General features: G+C 41.3%; 1 protein-coding gene across 2 annotated transcripts in view; it reads left to right on the plus strand.

Moving 5' to 3' along the window:
- Positions 1-24,209, plus strand: part of ENOX1 (ecto-NOX disulfide-thiol exchanger 1) — a 194,554-nt gene extending 170,345 nt beyond the window's left edge. The window contains exons 10-13 of one of the 2 annotated variants that reach the window (XM_077811890.1): positions 11,219-11,233; positions 14,976-15,059; positions 17,774-17,859; positions 24,078-24,209. In XM_077811890.1, coding sequence (XP_077668016.1) covers positions 11,219-11,233; positions 14,976-15,059; positions 17,774-17,859; positions 24,078-24,209 — 317 coding nt within the window. Of the gene's footprint in view, positions 1-11,218; positions 11,234-14,956; positions 15,060-17,773; positions 17,860-24,077 lie in introns of both variants that reach the window. The other variant, XM_077811882.1, reaches the window with a different exon arrangement.
- The last annotated feature ends 294 nt before the right edge of the window (positions 24,210-24,503 follow it).

Genomic DNA, 24,503 nt, shown 5'->3' on the forward strand with positions numbered 1-24,503 from the left:
ACAATGAATATGTTATCTGAAATGGCCCCCGGCTTTAGTGATACCCCCTTCATTAACATGGAGCAACAAATCATACCACTTCCCTGGTTCCTAACTGGAAGTGCAACAGTGGCATACTGACTTAGCTTTTGACTGAGTAGGTTCATTTAACCTCAGCAAGAGAGGAGAGAATGGTCTGAAACACAATGTTAAAACCTATTCAGCCACCCACTCTCAGCAAAGCACAGACATTTCTGCCTTTGGATTTCATGAGCTCTGTGGGGATACAGTCACGCAATGCCCACAGCTACCAATAGCACCTGACATTTTAATAATACCTGACAGTTCTGTTCAGCCTTTCTTCCTACAGTGCTGTACAAAATATATAAACACACATACAGGAATCGCTTCTCCCATCAGTGAAATGGAGCCGCTTTTAATTATATATATGTGCACCTGTGTGGATACCCTGCACTTTGCATAGGGTTGGCAGTGCAATCTGGCTCATTGCTGTCACTACACTGTTTGTCTTTTACATTACATGGGCTCCCTAGTAACTGCTCGAAGGATTATGGAGTCTCTCTCTGCTTTTGCTGTAAGCCTAATAGTGCTCGCTGTGGGAGTGTTGACTTGGTCCCACAGCCCTATAGAGAGAATCAGGCTACTTCTTTCCCCTCTCTTCTGACAATCTTAATGGAACAGACAGTGAAGAATATTTGGGGTGGCAGGGGGAACCTATGTTGATTGCTCATAGGAGGCACTGATTTTGGGCGTGTTCATCATTCTAGTCAAGGTCCTGTATAGGAGGAGGAGGAAAAATGGCTGATATCTTGTGGAAGGCACACTAAAAGTATCTCTCATAAAAGCATCTCTCATAAATGCTATATTGGGCACCTGTAAATGGAGAGGTTGCCCTTGGCCACAGGGTTTTCAAGTCCCAACAGCTGGCTAAGAGTATCTCTCAAAATCCATTTACCCTCTCAGAATGGATAAGGGGTTTTTATGATTCCTTCTTGTTAGTTCAAGGATGCCTATCAGACCATCTCACAAACCCACAGAATCTATTTCTAGGGCAGAATTTTTTTTCTCATTTCAATATTTTTTTTAATGCTCTACTGTTCTTATGCTGGAGAAACATTCTGAGAGCACGTTATTACATCCAGATCCTGCAAATGAGTGCTATTGGGTGCTGAATATCTTTAATCCACATTGATTTCAGTGGGAGTCGAGGCCGATCAATACGTTGCAGGATCCAACCCCTGGTTTGCATAGCATATAGTGTGTCTGCGATGAGCTACAAGTATTCATTCAGCTTGCAAAGTTTAATTTACACATGCAGTTTGTGCTGTTTCAGTAGCACAATATGCAAGAAAATTGCGGGATAAATTTTATCACCATGTAGGTCTAATCCTGTGTTTGAAAAATCTGATGATTATTGCAATTATTTGTATAATGTCAAAAGTGTGCAAGGCACTGTACAGACATGTAGAACAATGATCTCTTCCCATACCAAATTATCTTCAGACTGCATGAAAAATAATATTTCCGTGAGCCACCAAGAATCTGCGCCCTATTTTATACTTTCAGAATATAAGGAAATGACACACCTGACCACCCATGTATTTTTAAAAGTAAATATCGAGTGACTTTAACATTAATCATCACATACACATTGCATAGTATATAGTCAAATAAAATATTTGTGTTCAAATACTATGGTAATGAGAGCCGTATAAAAAGATAGCTGAGATTAGACAGCTATTTTGACATCATTGCTAGTTGCCCAAACTTGCCAGGTGAAAGTTATAATAGTAAATGTTTTTATACCAAAACATAAAAAGTGTCTCTCTGGCAAGTGGACTGGAAAAATGGTATGTCAAAAACACTATAATGCAATTAATCTCCACTCCTGAAAATATTTCTATCATGCAGGATAAAACCAAACAGACTAATCTTAGCTGCATAGACATGCATTTTATAGTGTTTCATTTGCAAGATCTTTTATTTGTTGTTCTAATTTTTCTTCTTCTTTGTTGATGATGTACTTTAAATGCCAGTTAATTTTTCAGAGTTGTCAACTGCTTATTTGTTAGTGCCAACACACTTCTTAACTACACTCACATGGTGTTATTTTTAATATTAGGGTAGTTTAAAAAAGAATTGTGTGTGGTAGCGGAAGAACTCAGTGCTAGGTTGGGACAAGGCACCAAAGATAGGTTAACCCCAAAGGTCATCCCTGACTTGAGTGAAAAAGGACACTAATTTATTTTCAGACATTTTCAAATGATAAAATTCTTAAACCACTTACTAGTAAAACCTGTTATAGAATTGACCAGTAGCATAGCATGTTGTAACGAGCTAGCCCTACCGCATTAGCTGGATTGCAGAGGGACGTGGATCAAGAGAGATGCTGTGGGACTAGGATTGAAACAAAGTGTTCTGGTGGTGGGTGGTGCAGGACAAGTCTTTGGGCTTGTCTATACAGGGGTTTTAAAGCAGATCAAACCAAGTGAAGTTTGAAAATGGTTGCGTACACACAACACAATCCATGACTGCCACTAGCTCCACATTTGCCATGAACTCTGGAGTCTGGTTGCCAAGTGCATCAGGTTTGCTGTGCATTGAATTAGTGGGGTCTGCTGTTTGTGTGGATTCAATTGCTGCACACCACTTTTGTTTGCATGCTTCCAACAGCTATCCCACAGTGCTCAGCAAATCTATCATTACTGACCTGTCTATTCACCTCTCCTTGCTCTGATGTCAAGTTCTCAGGGCATCGCCTCCCCCCTTTAAAAACTGGTGCAGAACCAGAATTTGCCCATTTGCTCCTGGATCTAAGTGTACCAGCATTCTTGCAATACAACATGACAGCACTCCAGAAGCCCTACAGCATGCCTCGTGCAGCTGCTTGGAGGTGTGCTGAGACGCTGGATCTCCTTGTCATGTGGGGAGAAGTGTCGGTGCAGGAAGCTCCTGTGGCCAGCCACCAGAATAAAGACCTGTTTGTGGATGTTCCCAAGCACACGTCCAAGAGGGGTCATGACAAGGATGCTGACCAGTGCTGGATAAAGAACAAGCAGCTTAGGAGTAAGTACATTGAAATGAGGGACAAAAGGAGACAATCTGGCAGGGGATATGTGACCTGTCCTTTTTATGGTGAACTGGACAGAATGCTACACTATTATATAGCATGACCCCACCAACATTGTGGCACCGGCTGGCTGCACTCTCCCCCACACTGAGAATGACCAGCAAGGCCCACTGGAGGTTGAGCAGGAGGGTGCTGGAGAGGAGCTTTCCCCTAAGATCCAGGATCTGTTGGAGACCCAGAACCCTGACATCACCCAGCTAGAAAGCCAGCAGGAGTCACGCCCTGCTGCAATGTACCCCAATTCCTGCCAGGCATCAGCCAATCCCAGGTTCTAGCCAGAAACCCAGACCAGGACTGAAAAAGGCAGAACTCCTGGAGGGAACTTTGTCCTGTAAGTACCTATCATTTCAATTTATAATTATTGTGCTATACAGCCGTTCTGTCTTCTGCTCCGGGTACTTCATGGTCACAGCCATTTTAGACAGATGAGAGCTAGGAGCTGTTCTGAGAATCCAGCCCTCGCCTCCCTCTGTAATCTCACACTGCCCGTTCGGCCCCACTGTACATGTTTCCAAACATGCTTCGCCTGGGCAATTCATACTCCTGGAGGAATTCTCCGCCTAAAAATTCTGCGCACAGTATTTTAAAATTCTGCAAAATACTACATATTTTAGTTGTCAAAATAACACAATATAATCACACCAATTTCAATTATTTTGGTAATTTATTTCAAAATACCTGTCAGCAACTATGTCTGTAGCAATACAGACAACAAAAAAAGATTCTCCCAGGAGTAGAAAGTTAAAGAAACCCCTACGACAACCTAGCTCCTGTTTCTCTGTTATGTTTTGTCGCCACCTCAGTCTGGGAGTGTCACACATGCCAGTTGGGCACATCTTGGGGGAAAACTCTGCCCCTCCGGTCTTTTAGTGGATTCTTGGTTTTTTGCCCTGCCCAATAGGGTTACAGTTTTTCAAGTTGCCAAATAGAGGGTACTGCCACAGGAAGGGGGGAGGGAGAACTGGTGTGGGTGGGTACAGATGTGGGGGTGCTGAAGGGGTGGGTATGTGTACTCTGAGGAGGTATTTGGGGGGTGCCAGTGGTGATATTTTGGGGTGCTGGAGGAGTAGGTGTATGTACCGAGAGGGAGTATTTAGAGGGTGTTTGAGGGGGTATTTGGGGGTGCTGGAGGTGATATTTGGAGGGTACTGGAGGTGTGTGTGTACTGAGAGGGGGATATTTGGGGGTACAGCAGGGGGCTGCGCAGGGTCCCCGTGGCCCAGACACCCGCACTCCCTCCCCCAGAGCCCATCTCTGAGGTTCCCCCAAGGCTGGGAAGATCCTAAGGGAGGTAAAGTTATGTATGCATACTAAAAAAATGCTATCATGGCCTGTATGGAATGTGAACAATAAATGATTTTTCCCCCCATATTTCCATGGCACTTACAACAACCAAACCATCAAGGACCATGCCTTTATCTACTGCTAACAGGCAAGCCATCCTGAGGGGATGGGAAAGGAAGACTCAGCTCAAGAGGTTTGCAGAACTTATGATAGAGTCCCAGGGGAAGACCACACTAGCTGAGAAGTGCAGGCAGTACATGGTGATCCAGACAGAGAAGGAAATGAAGCTCTCCCAAGAGATCATGGCAGTGGCCAAGAACAGTGTTACAGAGGCCAAGGACAGCATCACCATGGCCCAGGACAGCATGGAGAAAGACAGGGAGATGTAAGGCAACTTATGGATGCTATCTGGATCCAGAATGCTCTCCTCCAAAACATGCTACTGCCAGGCCAGTGGTCCCTTCAGTCCTGTAAGCCAGGACTTAGCCACATCCTTCAGTCCCTAGACAATAGTGGCTACTGGGACCATCAACAATTCCTCCCCTCTTTACCCATTCAGCACTTATCCTAGAGACCATTCTCCTGTCAGATCCATCATCTGCCCACCAAGAAGACTGGCTTCTGGAAGCCCAGCACTTTTGACCTATGCAATGCACCTGCAAATTTTGAGCTGTGGTACTCAACCCCAGAACCCCCACATACAAAAAAAGGCAGAAGGAAGACCTATATGTGCCTGTAACTTTAAGCTACTTGTTAGTTTTGCACTGTTTGCATTGTTGCATTTTCAGTTTGGCTTGCACTGTTGCTTTGTTTAAAGATTTGTTTTTTGTTAGTCAGTGAGTAGATTGTTCTCGTAAATGTATTTTCAAATAAAAAACTATTGTTATTTATCCTTCGGTTCAATTAAACTTTATTTTTGACCTTGTTACTGTTCCTTCATAATAAAAACCTTTTAAAATCCATTTTGATCCATTATGACTCATCACTGCATGTAACACACAAAATCCTTTAAATGAAGCTAAAATAATCCATACGGCTTCACAAAAGTATATAGGCAATGTCCCACTTCTACCACCCACAAGCAATACTGGACTGCTCACAATCTATTTCACCCCCCATGGATTAGCAGCTGAATGCACAGCTACACATGTTCAACCATAAGACTCAAAATATGAATAATAGGCATCCCTGACAATATTCTCCCTGGTGTTAGCATCCTCTATGGGATGCCGTGCTAGCTGTTTAAACCACCAAGCAAGATCAGTACTTCAGCCTCCCACCGATCATTGAGGCTTTCCCCTTTAGTCTCACAAATATTGAGCAGAGCACAGCACAAAGCTATAATGGTCAGGACATTTTTTTTCTGCTGCTTCCAAATGATTCTGTGACAGAGTGCTGAGAGCTAACAGCTGTCCCAACACTCCGATCACTTAAGCTCTGATTACTTCCCCCTAAAGAAGACTTGACTGAGGAATGAAGTACTTACCTAATCAGACTTGGGCCTGGGAGCCTTAAGGAGCTAATTGTCCTGTCAGCTGGGAGGGGTAGTTAAAAAAGCACAGGAAGGAAACACAAAGGGGAAAGGCTAGCAGAGCTGAGGCAGAAGGGATCTCAGGAGGATGAGATCTCTCCCTGGGGAATGGTCTCCACATGACTAATGTCCATAGTGGTTCTGGGGGCAAACACCCCTTTCTCCATTAATTTAAATGGAACTGAGTTCTGAAAGATCTTCTCATCATAGACCCTCTCAGAACACCGTGCATTTCTGTCTGTATACCTGCTGCAGTGGTCAACCACTGTGAATAAATACCACTTTCTGTTTATAAATTCTGCACCCGGGCAGTGGGGCAAATGATAGGCATATTGGTTCCATTAGCTGTCCTAATACAGTTTGGGAACCCCATGTGTGCAAAGCCATCACTAATCTCCTGAGCATTATAACCCAGCTAGCTAGTACTTTAATGGCATAGCAGACCTGCATGAGACTGGTCCCAACAGTTCATCTCTCCAAGCCGAACTGGTTGGCTACAGACCAGTTACACTCTGGAGTGGCCAGCTTCCAGATGGTAATGATGACTTGCCTCCCTACAGGTATGGGGCACTGCATTTTGGTACACTGTCACTACAGCTCTGCACAGATCTCAATCAAGGTAGCCCTCCCCATCCCAAAGTTCTCGCACCACTGCTGGTGATCCGAGGTCTGCAGAATGATTCTCTCCCATCTATCCATGCTGGTTTGCCAGTCCCAGAAATGGCACTGAATGCTGTGTAGCTGATCCAGGAAGTGGTCCTCTAGTTCCAACAGCTCAGCATCCTCATCCTGCTGCAAGAAGGTCACGGTATTCTCCTGCTACCTGGAGGAGCCACTGATTCTGCCACTGAACATTCTCCTGCACCCACACCTGCACCATCTGCTCGGTGGTGCAGTGGACAGAGGCCAATGCAGAATGTGCCCGGGTTTGAATGCTGTAATACAGCCCCAGCAGCCTCTGCATATTCACACTTGCTGCCATAGCAGCATGGTGCATTTCTGGGTCCTTGCTGGCAGACAACAATTTGAAAATGATGCTAGCCCTCCCAGAAAGGAAGAATAGGGCAGAGACAGTGGAAACATGATTTTGGGATTTTTTATTTCAACCTGCCTGGCTTCTGCTTTGCATACTACAATTCACAGTGAAAACAAATCCACAATGCACACTGCTCGGCTGTGAAGCAAAGAACCATGGGATAGACCCCAAGAATGCTACTCCCTCACTTCTCAGCAAACTGCCACTGTGCGTTCACATGACGCAAATTGGACAGGCATCCCATGTGCATGCTTTTGGTGAGACTTGCATACTGCAGATTACCAGATACTCATCAAAAACCTTCACATTAAATCTCTTGTGTAAACAGACCCTTAAACTGGAGTGAACCAGCATTGTGTGCCTTGCAGCAGCCCTCTGCTAATAGTTCTTCTGCTAAAGCAAAACCAATGTTTTTCTAGATTCCATGTCAACAGCAAGATAATTATATCACTCAAATATTAGAGACTTTCTAATTGTCAGAATACTTTCAATCAAATAACTGGTAAAGAATCCAGGATGGCCATCATGAGAGAACATGTTGAAAAGCAGAGGTGTGTAAATATCATCCTCTTTCCTATTGTTTGGGACTGCAACTTAATCTGTGTGTCCCCTGAAAGCTAAGAATGGACCCGACCCGATGAGCACTGAAGTCAGTGGAGAAGCTCCCACTGACTTCAGTGGACATTGAACTAGACCCAATAGAAGCTGCACACCAGGATTAAATTATTACTCTGTGTGGCTATGGAGACATATGTAACCAATTGTCAGCAATTGTTGAAAGAAATGAAAACTGAGTTGCAGCACTTAAAGGTTGGGGCAGCCAAAAGAGGTTGTACGAGGGTTAAAAAAACAAAACAAAAAACTATATGTAAGTGTGGTGTAGAAAGAGGTAGTTTTAAAACTGTTGGATGCCAAGTAATTTTATTCTAAAAATGGTTAGTTTAGAGAAATAAGAATGGTAGGCCAGCTCTATTAATTGTTTCTCTTACTGCCAACTCAGGGACATGTCTCCCATTATTTAGTCACACCAGCTTTTTTCCATGCTTTAGGGGACATCCATGATCAAGCAAAATAAGCACAATTATTAACCATAGCTATTTTATTATTAAAGACAGGAAAAGAAACATTACACAAAACACAAATAATAAACTGGTTACTTCTGTTACAAACTCTTGTGTATGTCTCTCTGCGGAGAGCGTTTAACAGAAATTACACCTTTGAGAGTGGACTGCATCTGAGGGGCTCTTTTCTCTTCGTAAGTGAAGACCAAAGTATATTGTTGTCCACAATTACTGTGAATTCAGTTTTAGTATCTTATTAGATGGTTAAAACTGTTTACGTATGATAAAAATAATTTGTTTAGGGGCAAATGAAATCTGTCTAGTTATTAATAATAACCTAAACAGTTTATAGCTGGACAAAGTAAGCAATCTTAACTATGAAATTCAAAGAAGATTTTTAAATTAATTACTTTGAAGAAGCCATTTAAGAATCTGTCCTAAGCCAGGCCAATTACAAATATTAAGAATCTTCAATCCAGCTTTATCCCACTATTTTGCTGTTTACCAATGTCTAGCCCCTATCTCTGCTCCAGGCGATTAAACAGAAGAAACTGATAGTAATTTAAAAAGAACAGGAGTACTTGTGGCACCTTAGAGACTAACAAATTTATTTGAGCATAAGCTTTTGTGGCTCACTTCATGAAAGCTTATGCTCAAATAAATTTGTTAGTCTCTAGCCACAAGTCCTCCTTTTCTTTTTGAAACTAAAGACTAACACGGCTGCTACACTGAAACCTGACATAGTAATTTAAGTTACAACAGAATTTGCATAGCCCCGTAAAATCATTACAAGAGTTTTAAATCTAATCCATTGGCAGTCTTAGTTAACTTTCTCTCATCAATCCATGTTGAGGTCTTGGGGAGGTTTTCCTTGGGTTGGTTTCTTCCTGAGTCTTCTCTGTCTGTGAGTGCTTGCTGTCTAGGCAGAGTAGCAGAGGGGCGGTGTGTAGGATGCTCACTTCTGAGTCTTTTATACTCTTCTCCTTCCTATTTTCATGAAATGATAGGAAAACACCCCTCTCTCAGGCTTGTTTAAATTCAAGTTGGTTGTTGTCACTTTCATTGGCATCATGCCTTCAGGGTTGGCTTAGCTGACATTTTCAGCTCCTGAATATGCAGTCCGTTTAATGAATATGCAACATTTATTTAATTGCCTTTGTTCTTTTCCCAGCAAGAAAGATCCAGATAACTTTTAAAGTTTGTTTTAATTCTTTCTTTGTATTCAGTCCATTTTTGAGACTTGATTTTATTAGCATTTGAGAGGAAATGAAATTCTTTTCAAACAGTCCAAACATTCCTGTCCTTTATACACAAGTTTTTAGCTCCCAGAAGAGACTTTTTAAATTAAATAACTCTTACAAAGACTTTAGTTTAAATATTTAATAGTTGTTGACTCTGCAGAACAATTTCTGGAACACCAATTTTCTTGTCTTCCTGAGTTGGTGAGGGTTTGCTTGTGCACTGCCTGTAACTAATTCATTCTCCATTAATATAAATATTTTGCACTTAAATGGCCTCTTACATTAGTAATTAGTTTTGCATCAAATGAGCTTGCTATATTTATACATACAACATCTTATTATTCATACAACAATGCTGTCAGGCAGTTATTATATGAAGGTTTACATTTAGATATAACATATTTGCCAATATACATTTTGAAAGCTTATGCCATCTTAAACATTTGAGAAACAGCAAAGGTTTTCATCTATAAGTGGAAACGTGAGTTGGAAGTAACCAATATCTTCGGCAAAACATTTCCCACCATAAATGTTCCCCAAGTTCAAAGAAAAAAGACTTTAGGGTGTTTACAAAATAAATCAGTTTCAATAAGGATATTTCTGGAATTCTTTGTGTAGGTTTAAACTCAAGTTTTCCTTTGAAAAGAAAAGAAGGAGTTGGTGTAGGCTCACTTTACAAGTATATTTATGGCTCTGATAACACACCCTACGTTCCTTTTTTCTCTACTTAAAACATGAATGGTCTGTCTTTGTAATGTTGGCTTGTCCTTGAGAGATAAAAGCAGAAACCTTCTGGAATTTCTTTGACTAGCTCTAACACTTAGTAACATAAATAGCTAAATATATGTATTGTTGTATTTCCAAGCATCCTGGCTATAACATTCTTGTTGCTATATCTTAATATTTAGGAAAGGTGAAAACAAGTTTGAAATTAAGTTATAATCGTATTAATCTATGTCTGCATTAATATTGAGGTCTCTTCCCCACATAAGAAGAAATATACTGTAGAAAACAGGTGATCTTCCCACTGTAGGCCAAATTCTAATCATTGTTACAATGAGATTACTAGGATTGCATGGGTATAAATGAGCAGAATTTCACCCATATGTTTAAAATCTGAAGCTGAATTCTGCAGTCCTTAACCAAGCAAAACTTCTATTGGCATCGGTAACAGTTTTGCTCAACTGAGGACAGCAGAATTTGGCTCTTTGTGTTTTTTTCACCTTCAAAAATATAAATTGCCTTTTCTTCACATGCCTAACCATATCTCCACCCTGCTCTGGATGGCCTGCGTGCCTCTTGCTTTTGTTTCAGATACACAGATTTTTCCCTCCTCCTCATCTGTCTTCAGAGAAAGCTTGGGGCTGGTAAGAAAGGGTAGCAACTGCTTATGCACAGCCAGCCCTCTGCAGTTGCTCCCTGTGTGCCCCGCACTGCCAGACACCTCGTAATGTCCTTCTCTGCTTCCCCTTCTCCTGCTACTGTTGGCATAATTGCACAAAACAGCTGTTAATCGGGCTTTGTATCATCAGTATAAATGTCAAAACGTGCTGTGACCTCACACAAAGTGTACCTTTTACTGGGTGCTTCACAAAGCGTAATATTCTCCATGACCCACAAAATCCAGCAGAATCCCCCCACTCCACGCCACAGGGAACAGGCATTTTCCAGGTGCTCCATAAGCAATAGTTTCCCCCCAGGTTTTCAGACAATTTTCAAACCTTTGGATTACCCAAATAAGTCAGAGGCTTTTTAAACTCTCTGGATATTTGAATTTTGCAGACTGATCACACAACCAATCCATATTCCAAACAGTATATGGAAAGTCACAGACGTTAAGGTCCAAATGTTATCTGTCAAGCACAGCCCTGAGTAAGGGGTAAAGTAGAGGGGAACTGAGCTACTGTTCCAGCCTTAGAAAGCTCTGTAGACTAGTGTGTGCAGGGAAGAGTACCAGGGGAGGACACGTGCCATGTCCCCACCTACTCCCGACTTCTTTGGAAAGGTTAACATGCACAGGGATGTCCTTGCATGCATGGAAATGCATGGGCTTCTGTATTTGCTAAGCCCAAGGGAAGAGGGTACGCGGGTGTGTGTGTGAGGAGGAAGGCTCTTTACATCCATCTCACCCCTTTGCATTAGTGCAGGGAATGGCCATAGTCTGATCATATAAGTGATATGCTGTCTGGCAATTTAATGCCAAGGATGATGTCATGCTTTCCTGTGGGGGGGAAAAAAACTATGGGAGAACTGGGAAACTCCACAAGCTTCTTCAAAATCATGCTGCAGAGGGGAAGGAGAGTTTTGTCACACAGAGTGGGCAGGGGACAGAGACCTACCCTGCTGAAATTTCATGAGCTGCAGAGAAATCCCGTGATTCTCAGGGTACCCACAAGAAATCTGCATGGAGACCCAGCATCGCCCCACTACTCCTTAGGGGCCCTGTATTCCCTTTGGCAGCACAGCTCCCTTAGGAGCCAGGCTCTTATTAGTTCTCTGCCTGTAGATGGGCCCAAAGCCTGTGTGTGTGGAGTGGGACCCTGTGTGAGATAATGATTGAATGTCAGCATTACTTTACCTAGAAATATCCCTGCAGACTTGCAACCGAGAGTGACTCTCCACTGATCTGATCCAAAACCATGGAGCCCCAAAAGTGAAGCATCTGCAGACTCGGAGAAATCGTGCCCCCTCAGCCCAGGCCTAGCTCGCTAACAACATTTGGACCAAAGTGGGGGAGGGGAATTCAAATCCTTTCATCATCTGCTTGAGAAAAAATTAAAGCGATACTCTGGCCCCACTTACACCAAAAGGCCCCTTTTTTTGGTAATTGTGCTAGCACCATAAGGAATGACTCCATCCACGCTGAGCAGAAAGGTTTGCCTTATGTGTAGTCTGTCCTTAACTGTAGCACTCTAGTCATGCATCCATGTTCTACAATTACCTGATGAAATTTGTGACTCATGAATACTCCTGGGGCCATGTCCCTAATGGCTTCCAAGTGCTATTTAACCTGGCTTATGACAGCCACATATTCCATTTAGTCCTTCCAAGGTCATTTCACTTCTAATGAATACTAATTCCTCCATGCTCAGCCACACTCTTCACCTTTATTGCAGTAACAGACAGATGGTTGCAAACTATTTCTGTTATAATGAAACCTGGTAAAGGGGACTGCATAAAGGCCCAGAAACTAACATCTGCCAAGTAGAAATGGCCTCTGAACTAAGGGTGGAACAAAGTTGTACTGGAAAATGGAGATACTCTAGTGCAGTGTTTCTCCAACAGTGCTACAGAGACTGCTGGTTGCTGGCAGCAGCTGCTTATGTCACAGGGGTGAAACATCCGTCACTCTGTAACCCATGATCCTTCCAGTTAGTTGTAGCCTGGTCCAGCACTCTTTGAGTAAATGTCCAGCCAGGCTGACATGTAATTTTCCTGTTTGCAGACACAATTTGTGCCTGCAAAAAATGCACCATTTTTTCTCCTGCCCACAAGTGAACTGTGTGGATGCAAATCTTAGTGGCTTCAGACCCAACTACCAAATTTGCGTCTGAAGCATATACAGTAGTTAGACACGTAATTAGTAAGATTTTCACTCATATTATAATTGCAAGTGCAAATGTTGGATGAGTTGTAGGTGAATTTATTTTTTAAAATATGAACAGGGCCATTTCCTTTTCCTTCAACTCCTGGTTCCTACCAATGTTGCTACTGCCTCCTTTGACAGTTCTTAGCTGCCCTCTTTTTGCTATGGCATGAATCCCTAAGCCAGACTTGGCCATATTGGCCATCAAATGCATACAAATGGCTCCGTTCATCCATTTTATCATCTTCTCTGGGACAGCAAGTCTTGCACAGAAGAATTTTATTTCCTGTAAACCCATTCACTCTTAATTGCTCAAGTGCCTGCAACCTGCTTTTTAAGCATCCTCTGTGTCACTAGCAAGATTACCAATGTTTCCCTGCTTTCTCCCCCCACCATCCATCCAAGCAAGAACAACTTCCTGTGACTTCCTCTAGTCTTCATTAACACTGCTCCATAAATCATATTGAGGGTTTTGCACATCCTCAAACCTGCCCATTAGATGAGACACCATCTGCTGTCTAATGCCAAAGGGAGTAGAGTTTCTTTCCCTGTATCACCACTCTACAAAACTTTCTAACTTTCCAAAAAAGGTAGTCAGGTGTTTTGGGGGATTGTTTTATCAAGTGCCCATCTTGTTGGTCTCTCTCTTCCCTATCCATAATTACCCTTTTTAGAATGCTTTTATATCCTTGGAGACAAAAATTATATCTTAATGTATACAGTCTCTACTGACTTGCATTGCTCTAGCTTCATGCTGTATTCTCCTTCATCTTCCTCCTAGCCCAATTATTCTGCTCAGCGGGCCTTCTCTCCCATTGCAGAATCCATAGATAGATACATTTACAGGCTTTCATTAGTATTCTTCCTCCTCTCCTTTTTGTTGCCCAAAGTCTGCAGCAGATTAGTACTTACTTCAGCTGAAGGTTGTATCTGGAGCAGTGTCATTAGTGTTATCCATCCCAGGGATGATGATGATGATGATGTTATCATTTATTATTTGCATGACAGTACTACAAGTTAGTAAATGCCAAGATGACTTTCTTGTCTAAGAAGTAGAGCTGGTTGACAATCCTGCAAAAAAATGCCAATTAGTTGAAACAGAATTTTTTTTGCAGGAATTTCTCAACTCTAATTTTTTTTGTAAATGAAAATTGTTGAGACATCATTTTGAAATTGTCATTTTCTAAATGAAAAATTCAGTTTTTTCTAGTTCCAATCCACTTTTTGTTTCAAAATTTGTAAAAAAACATTTAAATAAAAAATGACTAAAATTGAAACAAATCACTTCAAAATTATCAAAACCAAATTTTTCAATTAACCCAAATCAAAAAATATTGGATTTGTGGGACACAAAGGTTTCTAAAATTGTGACTGTCCTAATTTGGGATAGGAATTTTTTAAAAAATTTCACAGGACAGGAAAACAATTTCGTGCTCAGCCCTACTGAGAAGCAGCTGGACCAAACACAGCTACTTAGGTGACTGTCCATCAAGATTTTACCGTAATTGCTGCTTCTTGGAACCAACAGTGCCCCCCAACACACACACACATTTCGAACTCTTTTTGTCATGCTGGTAATTTTAAAAATGTAAGTCAATTACCAGAGCAGAAAGTTTGTCACAATGATTTTTATTTAAAAAATGTGGAATATTCACAGCCTGTCAAATCCCTCCTTCAGTGCCAAAAAGCCATGTAAATATAACAGTCCAACCATATTGCCTAGTTGTTGTCTTTGTTCTGAGATTTTCTTAGGAGGTTGTAAGGTCCCCATTCTGCTTGCTGTAAAAGTGGAATTTTCTAAACCTCTCTAGTGTGTACCGTCTGTCATGCCTAATAAAGAGGCAGCTGTGACAAAGTTGGCACCTACTATATGCAGGAAATCGCTCTGCTTGCAGCAGTTGGGGAAACAGTGCGTCAAAAAGGCCTTTAATATTCTGCAAACAACTCAATTATTTATAATTGTTTTGTCCTTAGCTGTAAATTAAAGTAATGATCTTTTATAGAGAGAGTTAAAAAGCAGTAGGCAGGTTTTTTCTTGAAATGAATGAAATCTACATAAACACCTGTTTTGTTTTTAAACTTCGTAGGAAATCAATGTGTTGACAGTAGCATTGGTCAACCAAGAGAGAGAGAAAAATTCTGAGAAACGAAGCCAAGGTCTAAGATCAGAGAAAGAGGCGCTGTTAATAGGTAAGACAACTCAGTACTCAGTTCATCACTGCATATAACAACTAGGAAAAAATTATTGTGGAATAAGCAACCTTGAACGTTTGACTTAATGGAATTAGAACCTAAAGACTGTGCTGCTTATCATTCCCATGTGTTCACACGGGTTACAGTCAGAACAGCCACATGGAATCAGTAGAAACGTTTTGATCATAAGGGATACAGGACCAGTTCGACAAGGCTCACTCGCATGACTAAGCCTTACTCACCTATGAAGACCTACTAATTTTAACATAAACATTTCTTATGCAGGACAAGTTGCAGGATCTGCCTCTATGCTTGTAAGGTGACAATAGATAGAGACTGAATTTACTTGTTCCAGGGTCTCATGGAATAGAACAGTGTGAATGGTGATCTTCCCATTGCACTAACAAAATGGGTGTAAGAGAAAGGAACAGAAACAATATTGAACAAAATAAGGATGCCCTTAACAGTTTCCTTTTTTTTTTTACATTAGGTGACAGTTTACTGACAAGAATAGGTATGGGAAATACCTCAAGGACAGTTAATACTTTAGCATACCTAATGAAAAACTTTAAAGGGAAATTATAGGTAACAGGCATTGGTCCATTCCAGGAAATGAACTCTGACTGGCATGACATGATACAGTGGGGATGGATTGTGATATATAAGGTTGTTAGTTTGGGTTCTTTTTAATTTTGGATCAGACATTCCATACATAATTTCGGTCCCAGCATTTGGCTTCCTTTTAACTGTAACTATAAATGAATGCCTTTGATTTATTCATAGATAAATTGAGGTAGATGACTTGGTATATTGGGAATTTTATGTAGAGCTTTTCACCTCTAAGTGACCAGTTATTTGAATCCAGCCCACTTTGGTAATTATCTAAAGTAGTTACCACTTTATGGCTGTCCCATGGCTCATTTGAAGTGAGCATGTGGTCTCAGTCCTGGTCCTAATGGTCAGATGTCCACATCAGACAACCATCATCAGAACTGGTGGTCTTAATGGGAGCCAAGGACTGCATGGGCACGGAAACCCAACATTACTCTTTCCCTTCAAGATCAGGGATGAGGCACATTGGTGATTGGTGGGCGGAGACTTTGCCCTATATCTGCCCATTCTCTAGAATTGTCAATATTTCACAAGCACTAAAATTCACTTAAGAAAAGCTGAGTTACTAAGTTGGTATCATGCATCTCTAGTCAATAATTACAAGCATATTTTTAAGTAGCCTTTTATTTCATTTACATTAATTAAAAATGGGCCATAGGTACAGAAATCAGATCTGGATTTTGAATGCCCCAAAACGGAAGTGTTTGGGTATGAAGTTTTGGTTCAATCTATAACAAAGATGGTGCCATTAGCAAACTGAAGACTGAATACAGGTTTGGATTTCCAACAGATCCAGTCAAAGTTTAGTGGTATTTAGTTTGGACCCATCTCTGCAATTATTGGCAGAGACCTTGATCCTGCAAAGATTTACACGTGTGCTTATGTTTATACACTGTGGACGGCTATTTCCATTGATTTCCATGGGATGACCCACTATGTAAGTAAGTTTTTGCAGGATCAGGACTAGAATTTGCAAACATAACTGAAAATCTGAAAGAGGAAAAGGAAAGATGTAAAATGAGTTAAGCTTTACTTATCTTTTTCTAGTGTTGCCAGTGTTTGGGAAACGCTGAAACCTAACAGTGATTCTATTTCAGTCAGTATCAGCAGAGTGGCCTGCAGTTCACAAGACACAGTGACCCATTTTTGTAATTTGTAACCATTTTGCTCTTGCTCTGTTTATGCCTTAAAAATAAAGAACCACCCCCTTAAGGTTTATTAGTTAAGAAACTCGACCAAAGGGAGCTGAAAATATCTTTGAATCTTGCTATTCAACTCTCAGCAAATAGTTAGTGACATGCATGCTGATGACCATTCCATATACCCACTGTTCATGTAGAGAAGGAGAAATGGGATAATGCTTTTAATAGCAATGCTGACATCCAACATCCTGCTTTCTCGATTCGTCACTATTATGCTGACACTTGATTTCCACTGCAGGAAAAAAAACTCTAGATTTAGAATCTGACTCCTCCTCAGCCCTTTATTCCCAGACCTTTTAACATGATGTTGTAAATTGCAATGAAGAAAGACAGAGCTTGCTCCCTTTTAAGGAAAAAAAATAAGTAAATATGTCAAGAAGGATTTGTTCTTCTCTCAGCAGCACTTTGGGGTAATGTGGATTAAACACTTATCATAACTAGCAACAGCGTAATTATTAGAAAAATTCAAGGCAATGCAGTTTCTGACACAGTTTATATGAAACGTTTCCACAACAGAGCTTCCACTGAAGGGGAAAAAGCAATAATTTTTCCATTCCAATATCTACTATTATATATTGGTAAATCAAGCATAAAATAGGTAATTGAAATGTTTCCAGCAAGTCTTTGTTTAGAAATCCCTTTATTCATCTGTATATTACCTTGGCCACTTACTTGCTAACTGCTGTCATTTCTGAAGATGAGCGATTGTGTTTATCATGTTACTATGGCTGTGTTAAAAATGTACTGTTCTCTTTTGTTTGTTGAACTGTGTAAGAAATATAAGAATCGTAATGCAGACTGAAAAACTTGCAATGACTTATTCAGAACTACTGTGTTTAGACATACGATATATTGCCTCAGGTAATTTCAATACCTGGTGTGTTTGTTTTAATACAGGTATCATATCCACATTTCTTCATGTCCATCCTTTCGGCGCCAATATAGAATACCTTTGGTCTTACATGCAGCAACTGGACTCTAGGGTAAACAATGTTAATCAAAGTCTGGTTTCTTTATAGAACTTTTGTTTTGTTCTTTACTGCATGTTAAACTCGGCGTGAGTGTCCATTAGAGAGGTAATGGGATGTGGGGCTTGCGGGTTCGCAGTCTTCATTCATTCGCAAATTACGTTGCACACATGTACCTGAGGTCTTTTGCCTTTCATTACTTTGCTGTGCTTTTGTGGCAACGAAGGCTGTTGTATTAAATGGCAAAGACTACCACGCTGATTCTAGGAAATATGATTCTTATTTACTTCATGTAATATGTAGGAAATAAATTAAGATGTAGGTTTAGCTCTGGCCACCAAAAGGAGAGAGGATGGCCAGACAGAGACCTTTTCTTGGGACTGTGCCTCTTAGAGAGCCTTGTACCCTGCAATGCGTCCCTCACCTTACCCTGATGCTGCCCCTCAGAGCTGAGAATGCTCTTGATACTTGGATCAGTGAGCCCTCTGTGCACTTTGGAGCATGAATTATGCAGTACAAATGGAGAGTGGAGTATAAAGGACTGACAGGGCTGCAGGCCCTATCAGAGGAGCCACAGAAGTGGTCACCACCTCAGGTTATAGCATGCAGATGGACCAGGGGAAGAGACTACAGTAAGATAGATAATACACTGTCTCTCTTTTCACTTCATCCTATCCACATAATCGACACTGTGCTTATGAAAAATATTCTTTGCTCACTGGCTAAATGTGGTGATGCCTGTGTCAATGCAACAAAAGTCTGATTACATAAATGAAATTCATATTCCTATTATCTCTTCCTCTGGTCAGTATAACTTGGTTCTAAATAAACCCTTTCATTCTGAAGTAAAGAGTTAAATACTGGCCATGGTGTGGCTATAAAATACAAGCAGACATTAGGCACTTAACAATGATTTGCATATGTGGTTGTTGAGATACAAGTAACTAGTTACATACTATGGGTCAAATCCTGCACCCCTTATACTATTGACTTCAACTGACTGCAATAACCTCCCACTTCCTGTCCTCGTGGACTCTCCCCTCTTCAATCTAACATTCGGACTGCAGCCCAGCTAACGTTCCTTTCCTTCCGCTCTGACTATGCCACCCCTCCCTAGAACCCTTTCGTGGTCTCCATGCAAAATAGTGCAAGGTAGAGAGTAGTGGAGATGCCTTAGCAAGAGCCCCATTAGTGTGAGAGAGAAGGGGGAGCTGGCAGGGCCCTGAGCCTTTGCAACTCGCTTCCTGCCATAACAGCCTGTTTGTCAGCGCATCACAGGCCATCATTTTTCTCTTGTCCTGAAGGAGATGGGTGCAGGGTAGGGCTGGGTAACTGGATGGCTGTGTTTTCATTGCAGGGTTGTACAAATCCAAGTGATGACGTATTTCTTTCTGTATCGAGTTCAAATTCCTGGTCCTGACTTCCAAGGCACTTAGATCTCAGCCCCTTCTCTCCCCCACACTCCTCACCTAATGCTGTGCTCGGATGCTCCATATCTTCTCGCAGTCACGCTTTTGTGCCTCTTTTCACGCTGTTCCAAATCTCTGGCACATACTTGCTCTGCCAGTCAGCCGAGCGTCCTCACACATCTTTCAAATCCCTTTGTAATACCCACTGCTTTTGATTAGGTTTCAACTGCTGTCCTCTCCCAGGGTTGGCCACTCCTGCTTAATTACCAATATTTAAAATACAGGCTCTGTGTGCCACAGACCACAGTTCAGACTGGTATTTGTTGTACCCCTTATGCCTCTTTTCCGTCTCTCACTTGCCGGTTGGAATCATTTCCTGTGTTTAATTCAGGCCAAGTGCTGCAACCTTTACTCACACAAATTGTCTCATGGACTTCACTGGGAGCATTCACACGAGTAAGGGCGGCAGGGTCAGACACTTAGGTTGTAAACTCCTCATGGAATGGACCTTCATCTCTCTCCCTTTCTATAAAGGGCTGTTTAAATTTGCAGGGCTACATCAGTGCCAGATAATAAATGTGGACTGCAGGATTTGGCCGGATGAGCTTACTTCTGAAGTGACTGACAGTAGTAACCAATTACTTTTTAATAACGTGATCCTGAGATGTAATCTCAAAGATTAATTTCATTTACTTTCCATGGATACCTTGTCATTACTAACCTAAGCAGGAATGATCATGTCATAGTACCCAGGTTGGCTGCAGCCTCACTGTGCAATTCACACGTTACCCAAAAGTAACTTGTTATCAATTACTCTGATGAGAAGTAAGAAAAATATGTAGCAGATTTCGTTTTGGCTGTAGATTGATTGGCCCTTACACTGACTCTCTCTGGCACTTTTCTGCAAATCACTTAAACTCTGCCTCAGTCTCCCCTTTGGGAAAATAAAGGGGTATGGCTAATATTTTCTTATCTTGCTAGGGTGGTATGGTGAGGCTTAATTTGTGTACTTCCTGTTGGTAAAGTGCTTTGAAAATTAACAATACTCCCATAGTCGTGTGCTAGGAGTGTTAGTAAATAGATTTGTAATAAACCTGTTGTCCACAGAACTGGAGGATACTGCTGTGAATAACAAATCTATTGCGCAGGAAGCAGCAGCAGTACACATTTCCCCATTATTTTTTGTATTATGATCGTGCCCAGAGGCCCCCATCAGTATTCAAGCTCCTTTGGGCTAAATGCTGTACAAACACACAGGAAGACACAACCACTGCACACAAGGAGTTTACAGTCTAAAAAGACAAAGACCAATGGTGGGAAGAAGTGGGACAGAATACAAGCAGAGTGATCAAGGGGGACGGCAGGTTTTGAGAGTCCCAGTTTTTTGAGTGCCCAGAAGTGGGACTGGACGATGGGATGGATCACCCAATAAATTGCCATGTTCTGTTCATTCCCTATGAAGCACCTGGCATTGGCCACTGTCAGAAGACAGGATACTGGGCTAGATGGACCATTGGTCTGACCCAGTACGGCTGTTCTTATGGCGTCTATTTTATTGGTGGTATCTGAGGGAAAGAAGCTGAATTTATACTGCACTTCACTATTCTAATGTAATTTTAATTTATTTTTGCCCATTTTCATTTTTTAAAATACATATTTTACCTTATTAATTATTCTTGTCTATTCAGATTTTATTTTCTCCCATACCATGTGCCTTACCACTGACCCAGAATAGACACCTGGAGGACCAAGATGGAACAGTTTCCATGGTCATTCTGTTTTTGGCCTCTTCGCTGATTCTGTAAGGGAACCACTGTCGTGGTGATTTTTGTTTTTTGGGTGATGATGGGCACATCTTTCCTACTAGAAACTTGACTGAGGTGACCTGCTCACATAGCTCACCAAATGTACAAAGATTTTGAGTGACATGGAGGCAGAAACAATGCCTCCTAGAGCTCTGGGACTGCTGCCAAATCTCAGGCAGTGTACCATAGAGCTCTTAACCTGCAGGGGACCAGCTGTCACTGTGCCTCAGTGGGTCACAGCTGAGAATGCCAGGTTCATGACAAACAGCTGAGAAATAGGGCAGACTCACCCCAAACTGGTGGTTATTCCATTATTAAATTATACCAAGCCAGTAACAAAAGTAAACTTCTGTCTCACCACACTGGTTAACAAGAAGTCAGAAATGCAGTCTCCTTAGGCATTCCAGCCCTTGTTTCAACACCCAGACACTGGACTCTATGATGAGTGGTTACTGAAAACCAATTTCATCACATATAGGGTCCTCTAATCCCAAGAGATCAGCCACATAGCCAGGTCAGTATATAACTCAGATCTTACCCAATAATCATGCTGTTGCCAATCCTTTAGTATCTAATATCTAATGGCTTATTTATAAGAGAAAAGAAAGAGGAGAGAGTTAAAATGGTCAAAGAAATCATATACATACAATCATTGCAAAGTTCTTGGATCAGGTTTGTAACAGTGATGTTACAGATTTATGGCTTGCAAAGTCTCTTGGAACTTCCAAAAGATTGGAAGGTCCTCAGTCTATAGTCAATATGCTCCTTTTAGTGTAAATCCATAGTCCAAAGATCAGAGCAGGAAAGAGACAAAATGGTGATGCTTTCAGGGTCCTTTATACCCTCTCCCATGTGGAGGGACTGCTCTGAGTCTTAGTTTGTGGAAAATAACAGGCACAAGATGGAGTCCAGGGTCATATGAGCAAGTCACATGCACTTGCACGCTTTGATAGGAGCAACCATTACCCATATTCTGGTTAAAGCATCCACAGGAAGGCTCACCGGGTGCTTCTATGGCCCATTGTGAGAGTTACGTGTTCTTTAATGGGCCAGCAACTTGAATGGGCTATTCACAATGTGCTGGCTAGACTGGATTAACCTTCCTTCTCGGTGTTACTATAGGAGCAAACACATTTGAAATACTGGTACATAGTCAATATTCATAACTTTAGACACACAGATGATACATGCATACAAACAGGATAATCATATTTGATAAATTGTAACTTTTCCATTGATACCTTACATGACATACTTTGTATACAGTTTGGTGTAATTGTCTAACAGTGGCAATATTAATGACATAAATGGTAATATTTCAATCATACAGGATCACACCAGCTCCTCTTGCCAGTGTGGAGAAGGCCCTGGCCCACTGTGACCATTAGCCCTGTAGAGTCCTTGTGCTCAAGAGAGCTCAGGGACCAGGACTGTGCCCCTGTCCTTGCACACCACTTGCATGCCCACACAGGGTTCAGTGCAATCTGGCCCTTAATGGTTACCTGCTAAATTTAACCATAGTTTATGAAGTAAACTATTTTAAATACTGCTTCTACATTTTAGCTTAGCTGAAAGTGACCAACCAAACCTTTACCAAGGAAGGCTTATTTAATCAAAAATGTGGAAACCAAAAAGTAAAATTAATATTTTATGTTTTTTTCAAGAAAATTAGAGTGCTGAACCTCAAGACCAGTTAAAGTATATACACTTCTTAGAGAGACTAAAGTAAATGTTATGCAATGATAACAGCTTAGCAGTGGTATCTCTTCCGGTTATATATTGTTGTTCTTTTATAATGCCAGTCCAGGTACAAAAAGCAAGACCCATGCTGCAGGGAATTTACATTTGTGTTAGAGTCAGGAGATTCAGATGTATGGAGTTAATGTAAACAAAAGGGCTGACCACTAGCATACCATTAATTTAGTACAAAGCTGCAGGGTTTATTTATAGGACAGTCCCATAATAAAGACGGCAACGCTGCCTGATTAGCATGTATCTACTGCATCTTAGAGCATTTCTGCAAACAAGCTGATAATATGGTTGAGTTTGTTCTCACTTCCACCTGTGCACATCAGAAATAACTGCAGGTAGTGATGTATAAATAGGGTGAATGAGCTCAGAATCAGATTCAGTGTCTGGATGTCATAGCTTACCATGGCATAGATTTTGGGTAATACCAGAGGGTGTGGACGATTCTCCACATGCAATATAGGGAGCATTCCATGCGCTTTCTACTAGCTTGTGGCCATGAACAAGGTGCTGTCCAGAACCCCATTGGGGAAGATAGGCCATTTAGGGGTAGGAGGAGGGATTATGTGATGGGAGGAGGAACAATGGCGGAAGTTCAGTAGACTGCATTGTCTTTAAGGGCAGGCTAGCTGCTATACTCGTCTGTACTGTGTGGGATTCTCTTCGAGGAGCTCTGGTGACTATGCAAGTCCCCTTCATGCTTCCTCTTCCAGGCCCAATGGTACAAAGGGCAGGCACAACCTATCCTTCCCTGACCTTACCCCAAGTAATATTTCTTCCAGAACTGAATTTCTGAGAAATGTCTAAACTGAGTAGGAGGCCACTGAACTAGGACAAGAAGCAATGAGCTTAATCTGCAGCAAGGGAGATTTGGATATTAGGAAAAACTTTCTAACTACAAGGGTAGTTACGCTCTAGAATAGGCTGCTGGAATCCCCTCACTGGAAGTTGAAGAACAGGTTGGATAAGAAGTTGAAGAACAGGTTCTGGGATGGTCTAGGTTTCCTTGGTCCTGCCTCAGCGCAGGGAGCTGGACTTGATGACCTCCTGAGATCCCTTCCAGCCCTACATTTCAATGATTCTATACCATAGTGGGAATATGGATCTATCTGTAGATGGCATAAAATGTTATAAACTCTCAAAAAGAAATGCTGGGATTTTTAGTTGACCTAGAAAATGTTTCTTCTACGTGTATTCTCTAAATTTCCTATTTCTTAAATATAACCCAATTGTTTCTCACTGTATTTTTGCTTTTCCCTCTCTTTCACAGATCTCTGCAAATGAAATAGAAATGCTTTTGATGAGATTGCCACGCATGTTTAAACAAGAGTTCACTGGTGTAGGAGCAACATTGGAAAAGAGGTGGAAGTTTTGTGCCTTTGAAGGAATTAAAACTACCTGACTGTGAATAGTAAAGAGGTATGCAGAAGAAGAATTCCTAAAGCATGGCAGGGTTACAAAGTATTAAAGTATGAAATTTGGTTTTGGCACACGGACGTACATTTTCAGAGTTATCCAAGCCTAATTTTAGTTACATTTGTGACGTTCTCTTGTGAGTGGAAATGTGGTTGTGCACCAGTTCCTAAAAATAAAAATATAAAATATTTTAAAATGTGACCTATGAAAACTGAAGATACCACTGAAGACAGTCATAACGATGTCAAGATATTAACATGCTACATCTAAGAAAAGCTCA

Source organism: Eretmochelys imbricata, chromosome 1 (assembly GCF_965152235.1).
Source record: "Eretmochelys imbricata isolate rEreImb1 chromosome 1, rEreImb1.hap1, whole genome shotgun sequence".
NCBI lineage: Eukaryota > Metazoa > Chordata > Testudines > Cheloniidae > Eretmochelys > Eretmochelys imbricata.